General features: G+C 43.3%; 7 protein-coding genes across 7 annotated transcripts; 2 read left to right on the forward strand and 5 right to left on the reverse strand.

Moving 5' to 3' along the window:
• CYBJADRAFT_167881 (pepsin-like aspartic protease) lies at window positions 1-1,436 on the reverse strand (the record flags this gene model as incomplete). Its single annotated transcript, XM_020215117.1, has 1 exon — window positions 1-1,436. A coding segment is annotated over one exon (1,436 nt), but the record flags the coding sequence as incomplete, so codon positions are not given.
• An 813-nt stretch (window positions 1,437-2,249) lies between these two features.
• CYBJADRAFT_117100 (resistance to Congo red protein) lies at window positions 2,250-2,642 on the reverse strand (the record flags this gene model as incomplete). The annotated part of the gene is made up of 1 exon (XM_020212221.1): window positions 2,250-2,642. A coding segment is annotated over one exon (393 nt), but the record flags the coding sequence as incomplete, so codon positions are not given.
• Window positions 2,643-2,950: 308 nt separating this feature from the next.
• PRP11 (spliceosome assembly protein PRP11) lies at window positions 2,951-3,699 on the reverse strand (the record flags this gene model as incomplete). The annotated part of the gene is made up of 2 exons (XM_020213363.1): window positions 2,951-3,608; window positions 3,663-3,699. 2 exons carry the CDS (start codon window positions 3,697-3,699, stop codon window positions 2,995-2,997), a joined length of 651 nt encoding a protein of 216 aa, XP_020070331.1. The 3' UTR covers window positions 2,951-2,994.
• Window positions 3,700-3,870: 171 nt separating this feature from the next.
• Window positions 3,871-7,870, forward strand: ARO1 (pentafunctional protein ARO1p). Its single transcript, XM_020215118.1, has one exon. The coding sequence runs from the start codon at window positions 3,922-3,924 to the stop codon at window positions 7,792-7,794; it is 3,873 nt and encodes a 1,290-aa protein (XP_020070332.1). The 5' UTR covers window positions 3,871-3,921; the 3' UTR covers window positions 7,795-7,870.
• Window positions 7,871-7,892: 22 nt separating this feature from the next.
• On the reverse strand, window positions 7,893-9,446 carry NUF2 (kinetochore-associated Ndc80 complex subunit NUF2; the record flags this gene model as incomplete). The annotated part of the gene is made up of 1 exon (XM_020217371.1): window positions 7,893-9,446. The coding sequence occupies exon 1, from the start codon at window positions 9,243-9,245 to the stop codon at window positions 7,893-7,895; it is 1,353 nt and encodes a 450-aa protein (XP_020070333.1). The 5' UTR covers window positions 9,246-9,446.
• Window positions 9,447-9,531: 85 nt separating this feature from the next.
• Window positions 9,532-10,081, forward strand: SDH5 (succinate dehydrogenase assembly factor SDH5). The gene has a single exon (XM_020215119.1). The coding sequence runs from the start codon at window positions 9,584-9,586 to the stop codon at window positions 10,031-10,033; it is 450 nt and encodes a 149-aa protein (XP_020070334.1). The 5' UTR covers window positions 9,532-9,583; the 3' UTR covers window positions 10,034-10,081.
• RTG1 (Rtg1p) lies at window positions 9,757-10,986 on the reverse strand. Its single transcript, XM_020215120.1, has one exon. It carries the CDS (start codon window positions 10,747-10,749, stop codon window positions 10,120-10,122), a length of 630 nt encoding a protein of 209 aa, XP_020070335.1. The 5' UTR covers window positions 10,750-10,986; the 3' UTR covers window positions 9,757-10,119.
• Window positions 10,987-10,998: the final 12 nt, after the last annotated feature.

Genomic DNA, 10,998 nt, shown 5'->3' on the forward strand with positions numbered 1-10,998 from the left:
GATGCCGTAGCAGATTCGGATGTTGACAATCCATAGTCTGAAGAAAGATAGCTCGACAAAGATTTGGTGATTGCCTGATCTTCAGTAGTTGCCAATGTTCCATCCCATGATGCAGTTGCAGTAAGTGTTTCGTTGTTATAGCCACCACTTGGAGTCTTCACGGAATCAAGGATTTCAATGTCAGCACTGTCGTTGTTGTTATCCACAGGTGCAATTCTGGCCTGCAGACCATCTTGATCGAAGACAACGTACACATTCTGCAAGAAAACATCACCCAAGATATTATTACCACCACCTGGGTATATCATCAAAGCACATTTCTCTCCTGAGCTGTCAGTTGCCGATAAGAAACTCTCCAAAGGAATCTGTATGTCAATGCCATCAAAAGTGAATGTAATAGTAATATTGGTTGATTCCTTTGGACAGTCCAGCACGTAAGTGCCCTGATCATCCGAGTACTTTGCACTCAGGGCCTCGGCCATATTTTCAACAGCATCGTTTGGTAGATATGCTTCAGATGTACCAGAATCGAGTAATACAGATGTCTCATTGACCATGACATCCACCTCGCTGTCTCCATCTGATAATATGACGGTATTAAGGCTCACCTGGTAAGCATTTGGTTGTGAAGAATTGTCGGTAATCAACAATGGTAGAGTCACAAGCTCACCAGAATACTTGGAATGGTCTATGGCACCAAACAGAATGTATCCCTCGGATGATTCACCGTCAATCCATAATGAGAACGCTGTCCTCTTGATCAAACCTGTTTGTTTCATAGCAGATGGAAGGTTTTGATACATAAACGAACCACCAGGACTGTCAGTAGACATCTCAGGATCTAATGAAAACTCGCTCACTTCAAATGATAGACCACAAACTGGGACACTAGAATTAGAAAGGTTTGCAACACCAAACATGAACCCTTCCAAAGTGGCGTTTCCAAATGAAACTGTGGATCTGCCGTAGACACCCACAGCAAACGAACCATCACCATAATCAGCAAATAGTAACTGATCCTCAGTTACAAAATCTTCATTGTCAATGTCAAAGATCCCATACGCCTCACAATCCAACGTAGCCTCAGCGGGAGTCACAACCGTGCTCGATTGATCGATGTGGTTAACAACGACTCCACCATTGCTAGCACAGAAAGGGTTGTCCGCACCGTAAACCCACAAATCACTAGAACCAGTGTCTAATTGAACCTGGAATTCAGTTCCTGCGATAGTAATGTTGGCAGAATAAAAGGATTTCTCCTGGTACAAGACATCGGAAAAGACGATATCACCAGCGTCCCTCTTGAGTAGTCTAGGTTTCTTCTTAGCTGAACTCATATCTGTTCCTCTAAGGATATCAAATTTCATTGGCGCGATATCCGCAATCGCCAGTGACGTTGCACATAACGTACTTGCAAGCAGTTGTAACAATTTCATTCTTGAGGAATAAGAATCATATGAAGATATTACAAGTTAGAAGCTTACATTTGGGTAGGTTTCACCACCATTTATACTTTAGGGTCTAACCACGGGCAGAGAATGCCAATAAGCTTGGAACTGGCATGCATATAACTTCTGGAGGTTACTCCATAAATTCCATAAAACACATGATTGTTATCTTGTGCAGCCATTCATAGAAGTATTCGGACGCCTCAGACGTTTCATAGAATATGTAATTGCATCGTAATAACTCACTAACCCCCGCCCAATATATGTTGACAATGCGTCACTGTTGGCTGTGTTTCATGGTTCAGTTAGTTTACCTGACTGACTTATTTTCGTGATTAAAACAGGTACCAACGTTTGTGAGACAACAGATGTTTCGATCGGACGCAACCCTCAGTACAAAAGTGGGCCATGCATCGGTGGGTAAAGATTATCAGGTCCAATTCACCTCAGGTTCGGAAGTTATTGTAGAAGTTGTGCTGCATGAGGGACTGCCGTGATCACCGGATATGAATCAGCTAAAAATGACCCGCACACCAGGAAGCCCTGCTTACAATTGAATGCGGCCTGGAAGAACACCGTTATGTTGTGAGGAACTATATCATTTTTTGCCTGAAAAAGAAAAAAAAGTTGCAATAATTAGGGGGATAGTGTCCTGTATCATTTCCTCGTATGTGCTGGAGGTGGTCCTGTAGGTCTAGTAAAGGTCAAATCTTCCTCGACATCTATGTTCTGTGACTGAGGTTGTCCCTGCTGCTGGGAGACGGGATTTGCTTGCGCCCCTCCTGACCCAGCGTAGTAACGGTTGAAATCACGATCAAATGAGCTGTTTGGATCTCGTGTCAACGTAGCTGCTGTCTGTGGTGCACTTACACCGGTCTCGTCAGGTACCAGCGTGGACAAATGATACGAGGGAGCCTGTCTCACCTTGTCATTCATATGGAACACTCCTTGGTTGTCGTAGTAACCCATATCCTGATCATTGGTCTGTTCTGTATAAGGTGGAACATACGCATCTTGTCTTGTATTCTGGGCCTGATAGTACGAAGGTGGTGTCATCCACGCTGTGCCTCTTATCGGTGCTATCCCTTGACGTCCACGGCGTCTGTTGATTCTAAAAGCAGTCATCAACAACGCTATCAGGGCAATAATGAAGAGAACAAAAAATATCCAGCGAGCCCATTCCCAGCTGCTGGAGCAGCTGTATCCGTAGCAATAATCATCGTCATCACGTTTCAGGAGTTGGAAATGCTCTAAGGATACCATTCTAGATCGAAAACAAAGGGATGGTCTTCTGTGATGCTGTCGTTGTTGTCGTTGTTGTTGTTAAAATCGTGGCAAAGCGGAGGTAAAAAAAGGCAAACTTATCCGTCAACTTGTTTACATAAGCCCGGAAATCCTCTCATGGTCTGTGCTTGTTGACACGTGAATATAATGGCAGGCTTCGAGGCCGTCTGTCTCTCCATGTCTGTCTCTCTCTATCTCTACGGTTCTATTGATGCTGTTGAAGAAGCTTGCTGTGTAGCTAGGTCTATATTATGGTTCTATACTATGTCAATTCTTCGGGACTCTTAAAGAACAGTTGAACGTAGTACTCTTTCAAGTCTTCATCAAAATAACCCCAACTTCTGGTGATCTCTGTCGAGGGAATCTTGAAGGCAACGTTCTCATAAGGCTCTCCATGAACAACAAGGTATTGCCACCCTTGACTGTCAGTATCAACCGATTGTTCATATGCACTCATAAATCTGTAAAGAGGTTCCTCGCCTTGCTTCAATTCTGGATACTTTATCGTTATCAGAAGGCCCAGCTCCATAGCGTCAACGTCACGGATCTTCACCACTTTATAGCCAGGTCGACCAATCTTGACGTATGACTTCTTCTGTACGCTTGTTGTGCCTGTGGCTTGGTGAGTGCCACCTTGCTGCTTAGCATCAAGCGTAGCACGTCTCGCCAGGTTCAGCTGGTGCTTTCTTCCCTGCGTGTGTGTAAGGTACGACTCCGAAGACGAGTGCGTCGTCAGACAGAGCCTGCACTCAAGGCTACCAAGGTGGTTCTTAAACACATATGGGTCCGATTCGAAATCAAACTGGGACGATATGAGCCTCGATACTCGTTGCTTCCTGTGAACGTTGAGTTGTGACTCCGAGGCAACTCCACCAGCTTCAACCTAAGGTTAGTAAATGAGGTGAATCAACGAAACAGTAGCATACATACACCCTTTCTTTGAGCCAATTCTATTCTGATAATCCATCACTCGAATGCTGTCTTCTATAACATTGATATGGGCCTTAAGAAAAGTTTGAAGGGCTCGTATAAGCTACATACTTGGTTCGCGCAACACTGGAGAAATCGTCGAGTCATCGACTGCATCAGCAGGAAGCTGAAAAAAACCGGACAACCTTGTCAGCTGTGTCTCTTGTTTTGGCGGTTAAAGAAGGAGACAAAGCACAGTTAGAGACTCATTTTCTGAACCATGTCCGTTGAGAAGGTTTCTATCCTTGGTAATGAAACCATCCATGTTGGATTTGACCTCATGGAGCACATCGTGAAGACGGTGCTTGCTACTGAGAAGTCATCAACCTATGTTCTCATCACTGACAGTAACATCGAGAAGAAAGGTTACTTAACACAATTCCGTAGAGAATTCCACAAGTACTTGCCGGAGGGTTGTCGTGTTCTCTCTTATGTTGTTCCACCAGGTGAAGCTCACAAGACCCGTGAGACAAAGGCTGAGATTGAGGACTACTTGCTGGAGAGAGGTTGCACACGTGATACCGTGATCCTTGCGGTCGGAGGTGGTGTCATTGGCGATATGATTGGTTATGTTGCTGCAACTTTCATGAGAGGAGTCAGGGTCATTCAGGTCCCAACAACTCTGTTGGCGATGGTTGACTCTTCAATTGGTGGTAAGACAGCTGTGGATACACCACTGGGTAAGAACTTCATTGGTGCCTTCTGGCAGCCAAGATATGTCTTTGTTGATTTGAACTTCTTGTCCACTTTGCCGGAGAGAGAGTTCATCAATGGTATTGCTGAAGTCATTAAGACTGCTGCGATTTGGAACGAAGCTGAATTCTCGAGATTGGAGGCCAACTCTGAAAAATTCCTGTCCACCATTAAGCAGAGAGACGAAGAAGGTGATACTGATTTAACCCCAATCAAGGATCACGTTTTCAAATTGGTGCTTGAATCCATCAAAGTCAAAGCTCACGTTGTTTCCAGTGATGAAAAGGAAGGTGGCTTGAGAAATTTGTTGAACTTTGGTCATTCCATTGGTCATGCCATTGAGGCAATCTTGACTCCACAGGCATTACACGGTGAATGTGTCTCTGTGGGATCAATCTTAGAGGCTGAGCTCTCAAGATACTTGAACATTCTCCCAGCTTCCGCAGTCGCTAGACTGAGTAAAGTATTGGGTAACTACGGCTTACCAACATCTCTGACCCAATTAAAGAAGATGACAGTCGATAGAAGAACTCCTGTGGATATCTTGCTTGAGAAGATGGCTATTGACAAGAAGAATGATGGTTCAAAGAAAAAAGTCGTCTTGTTGAAAGCTATCGGTGAATGCTACGAGAGCTCTGCTTCATATGTCAACGATGAAGATTTGAGATTCGTCTTGACTGACCAAACCAAGGTTTACCCATTCGAAAACAAATCTGGTTTTGAAGCTGTCATCACTCCACCGGGATCAAAATCGATCTCTAATCGTGCCCTTGTTCTCGCTGCTTTGGGTACAGGTGAATGTAAAATTTCTAACCTTCTCCACTCTGACGATGTCGAACACATGCTGAATGCAATCAAATGTTTACAAGGTGCTGAAATACGCTGGGAAGACAGAGGTGAAACTTTGATCATCAAAGGTAATGGTGGTAAGTTGGTCTCCTCTCCAACTGAATTGTACTTGGGTAATGCAGGTACAGCTTCAAGATTCTTGACATCCGTTGCTACTTTGGTCAAAGCCACTGACGAATCCAAATATACTTACTTGACTGGTAATGCCCGTATGGGCCAAAGACCAATCGGTGCTCTTGTTGATGCTTTGCGCTCTAACGGTGCTGAAATTGAATATCTTAAGAACGAAGGTTCATTGCCATTAAAGATTGCCAACAAGCCATTGAAGGGTGGAGTCATCGAATTGGGTGCTACTGTCTCCTCTCAGTACGTTTCCTCTCTTTTGATGGCAGCCCCATATGCTGAAGAACCAGTAACTTTGAAGTTGGTTGGTGGTAAGCCAATTTCAATCTTATACATTGACATGACTATCGCGTTGATGAAACAATTCGGTATTGAAGTTAAGCCTCTGCCAAACTATACCTATGAGATTCCAAAGGGTACCTATGTTTCACCAAAGGAGTTTGTCATTGAATCAGATGCTTCTTCTTCTACTTATCCACTGGCATTCGCTGCAATGACCGGTACTACTGTTACAATCCCAAACATTGGTTCTTCCTCTTTGCAAGGTGATGCTCGTTTCGCCAAAGACATCTTGGAACCAATGGGATGCAAGGTTATTCAAACACCAACATCAACTACAGTGACTGGTCCTGCGCCAGGTGGATTGAAACCTCTTGCATCTGTTGATATGGAACCAATGACCGATGCATTCTTGACTGCTTCTGTTGTCGCTGCCGTTGCCACTGATGGAAAGGAGAACAAGACTTCAATCTACGGTATCGCCAACCAGAGAGTCAAAGAGTGTGACAGAATCTCTGCAATGTGCACACAATTGGCTAAATTTGGCGTCCGCGCTGTTGGTGGTGACGATGGTATTGACATTTACGGTGTCTCCATCGCTGACCTCAAGACTCCAGAAAGTGGTATCTTCTGTTATGATGATCATCGTGTTGCCATGTCTTTCTCTCTTTTGGCCGGTCTCGTTTCCAATGGTCCTGTCGTCGTTGAAGAACGTCACTGTACCGCTAAAACATGGCCAGGTTGGTGGGATATCTTGCACTCTTCACTTGGTGCTAAGCTTGATGGGTTCGAGCCAGAGGATCCAAGTGTTGCAAGCCGTGCTAGTATTGCTATTATTGGTATGAGAGCTGCAGGTAAGACCACCCTCAGAAATTGGATTGTGAAGGCCACAGGCTATAGAAGCTTGGACTTGGATGTTATCTTTGAGGAGAGATTTGGTGATATAAGAGATTTTGTTAAAGCACATGGCTGGGACAAATTTAGAGAGGAGGAACTCAAATTATTCTCTGAAATTTTGGCTAAAAATGATAAGGCATGTGTTATCACTACAGGTGGTGGTCTTGTTGAAACTCCAAAGGCTAGAGAATTGTTGAAGGAGTTCAGAGAGAAGAAGAACGGTTTGGTTTGGGAAGTTCAAAGAGATATTAGTGAAATTGCCAAGTTCCTCGGTCAAGATTTGTCTAGGCCACCATTGGACACCGACGATATCAGATCAATTTGGAAGAGAAGACAACCTTTGTATGAGGAGGTTCGCACCCATGTGTTCTGTTCACCAATATGTAAAACGGAATCTGAGTTTGAAAACTTGAGAAAACAAGTTGTTGCCTTTGTCACTAGCGTCAAGACACCAAAGAAGCAATTCTATGTTGTTGGATCACCAATTTCGCATTCGAAATCACCATTGTTACATCAAACGTGTTACAGAGCCAATGATCTCCCACATGAGTTTACTAAATTTGAAACCACAGATGCCTCTGAAGTGGCTAAACTCATGAAGGATCCATCCTTTGGAGGGTGTGCTGTGACAATTCCCCTGAAACGTGATGTTATCCCTCTTTTAACGGAAGTTGATGAGTCTGTCAAGAGAATTGGCGCATGTAACACCATTGTTCCATTGGGAAACGGTGGATTTGCAGGCTATAACACAGATTACAAGGGGATAGAGAACTCTTTCAAGTCCCATGGTGTTACCAGTCCAAGCGTTGGTCTTGTAATTGGCGCTGGTGGAACCTCAAGAGCTGCGATTTTTGCACTTTCTAAACTTGGTTGCAAGAAGGTTTACCTACTGAATAGAACACCAGAGAAATTGCAAGAACTCGTCAAGGACTTTTCAGAGTTTGGTGTTGAAATTTTGGATGCATCTAAAGCTCAAGGTGTCGATGTTGCAGTTTCATGTGTTCCAGGTGATAAACCAATTGCATCAGAGGTGTTGTCTCAGTTGGAATCTGTTTTCAAACAACATAAAGGATCCCTTTTAGAAGCGGCTTATAAGCCTTCAGTCACACCAATCATGGAGTTGGCATCTCAGTACGGCTGGGAAACCATTCCAGGTTTAGAGATGCTTGTTAACCAAGGTGTTGAGCAATTCAAACTCTGGACAGGGTTGGATGCACCATACGATGATTGTGTGAAGGCCATCTTGGAATGAATTTGTGTTGCTCCCATATAAATATATCTATAAACACGTAGAATAAATGTTAAACATACATATTGTTATTCTCATTATTTAATCTGTTGATTGTACCATCATAATTGTAACTTCTCTTCTAGTTGATTTAGGTAAATTTTCACATGTGTGTTCAACCTTTGCAATTCGAGGGTAGTTTCATCATATTCCTTCTTGAAAGCGATTTCAATGTCTTGCATGTTCTTCTGTACAGATTGGATATACATCTTCTTCTTCTGCAATTCTTTATCTGTGACAGCTTGTTCAGCTAGAGCGTTTGCATAAGTGTCTGATAGTTGTTTCATCTTCTTCTCATATTCTCCTCTTCTCGCTTCCTTCTGTTCAGAGGTTCTTTCAATCTTGTCCTCCATGTTTTTGATCTGGCGTAGCAACAATTGAATCTTACGTTCCAACTCATTCAGTTTAAGGGATCTGTCCTCGTAAAATTCCTTCTGTTGGTTAAGCTTATTATTGTTCATGTTTTCCTTGTTAGACTCTACTTGGAGTTCATCCACTAATTTGACACAGTTTTTCAAATCTTGTTGAATTATGCCGACGCTTTCAATAGTGATTGCCAATTTTCTCGACCTCAACTCCAATTCGTTCAAAGTGTGCTGATCGTCTTTCAAGGATTCCTGCATATCAGAGATGATTTTGGATATTATCTCAGGGCTTTCAATGATGTAGTTCTTCATCTTTTCGAGGTCTTTCTTAGATTCTAATAGCAAATAGTTATGATCTTCCAAAGCCTGAATCAACCGTGATTTTTCAGTCTTGTAGTTCATATGTTCAGCGGTCAAACTCTCTTGGATCTTTTTCAAGCTTCTCAACTCAGATTCAACTCTTTCATTATGTTTATTCAATTCGTCAAGATTTGATTTTATCTTATCATTATCATTGATCAATCTTGAGATGTTCTCTTTCAATCTGGTATTCTCAGCAGACATCTCTGAATGCTTTTCAAACTTCACATTGTTATCGTGAATAATCTGCTCGTTATCGTACAAATGTTCCTCCCTGAATCTTGCAAAGTTCACCACGGCACTGAGCAACCTCTTCAAACGTATCGGCTCAGGCTTAATCAAGTCCATAATGAGGAAATCGTCAACTCCACAATCAACAAAGAACTTGTACAAAACCATTTGAAGCGTAACAATGTCCAAGCTATCTTCAAACTCCCCAGGGGTTTCTTCCTCCTCCTCTAGCAATCTTCTCTGTCTTGACTTCAAAACACTTGACGGCAAGGAGAGGAAGGTATCCAAGATCTGGATGAACAAATTTTGAACAAATATTGGGGTCGGTCTATAGAGGTCTTCCTCTGGTGCAGTGAGGTTACAACTTCTCAAGCAAACCGATAGCTCTGAAACCTCAAGTAGCGGGAATCTGTCGTTGCGGATGACATCGGGTCTTCTAATGGAGCTCGAGCGTGACATTCTGCGTTTCGTCTGCCTTCTGGTCTTCTATTGCTTGGTGTTGTTGTTGTTGAAACGCGTAAACAATTTTGTTTGTTTTTGTTGTTTTTTGTGGATATCGCTTTGTTTACATTTCGAGTTAGACTTCCTAACGCGGAAGCTGAGGGAATGTGTAGTAGCATTGGTTCCTCTTAACACACCCAAACACCCAAACATCCGGACATTACATGCTTTTTTTTTTGGCTTTGGGCCTTCTTTCGATGCCGATTTCCAACCGGGTGGAACCTCAGTTTTTTAGACGAGTTTGCCCTTTTATTCCACCTTCTTCTTCAGCTTCCACGTCTTCAACAAACTTAGAAATGCTCAGAAACAACACTGTGATTAGAAGACAGTTCTCATCTTGTCTCCCAAGACTTCAAAAACTGCACAACACACCGGAAGTCATTGCGGAGAAAGTGGAGGGCTCTGATGATGTTAAGCTAAAGATCAAACCACTCAAACGTCAGAATGAAGACCTGAAGACCAAGAGGGCCCGTTTGACGTATCAGAGCCGTAAGAGAGGTATATTGGAGACCGACCTCTTGCTCTCCAGGTTCTCAAAGAAATACTTGGACTCGTTCACAGAAGCTGAGCTCGATGAGTACGACAAGTTACTCGATGAACTGGACTGGGACATTTACTATTGGGCTACGAAGAACTACGCAATAACACCATTGCCAGATAAGTGGAAAGATTCAAAGATCCTGAAACAACTACAGGAGTTTTCCGAGAATAAGGAGAAGGTGATCATGAGAATGCCAAGTTTGTAAAAGGGGTCCAATTCTTCAGTGTATACTCTTGTAAATATTTGTAACTCCTTCCATTTCCCAATGTAGCTTCAAAAGGAGAGGCGGCGTCAACTGTATTGATCATAACCTCCGTATTCAAAGTTGTTGTTAGGGCTTTTCTTGACAGGAGGCTCCTGTGTCCCGGCCAATGGACCAACACCGATGCCTGCAAGTACAACTTCTGCGCTGGTATTACTCAGGTTGATATCGTTCACCTGAATCCCCTTTGTATCAATAAGCTTTTTCAACTTCCATACCAGCCCCACTTCCTTCCTGTTATTCTCGTCAATCTTGTTCTGTAGATCTTGGATGTACTCAACGCCCTTTGTCAATATCTGTCCCTTGTTTGGTTTTCCATCCTTCGTCCCGCTACTCTTATCCTTGGGGTCGGAAAAGTAATGGTCAGGTATCAGAGCCAACAGTTCTTGAATTTTCTCATTCATATTATCTCTTCGTTTCCGATCCTGTGACTCCTCTTCATCGTCGTCATTGTCTTCTTTCTTCACGCTCTTCCTTCTACTTGGTGCCTTCGTAATCTTACCGTCCTGGAAGCTCTCTGAAAGCGTCTTCGGTCTATTGGGGAAAGAGCTTGAAAGAGATTGTGAAAAGTTCTGTGGCAGCGACTGTGCCGGTACAATGCGTGTGTTGTTGGATGATACATCCGATGTCGAGAACCCCAACAAGTCGTCTGTGTCCATGGCTAGTACGTTGACGGTTGGTTCTCTATGTCTATCTCTCTCACTTCAACTTGATTGCGTAAGCGGTCTGTTTGTTGTTTTTTCTGTTGTCGCTTTTGTTCTCTTTCCCATATTCTGTCTCCCACACGCTTTGACGCTTTCTGTCTACCCCTAAACTGTTACGGCCACATCATGACTAAGGGTGAGGGGGAGGGGTTGATGGTCCTGCGACTTAGGATCACACTGATGAATGGTCAATGACGGTAATCG

The sequence above is a fragment of the Cyberlindnera jadinii genome (genome assembly GCF_001661405.1).
Source record: "Cyberlindnera jadinii NRRL Y-1542 unplaced genomic scaffold CYBJAscaffold_7, whole genome shotgun sequence".
Lineage (NCBI taxonomy): Eukaryota > Fungi > Ascomycota > Saccharomycetes > Phaffomycetales > Wickerhamomycetaceae > Williopsis > Williopsis jadinii.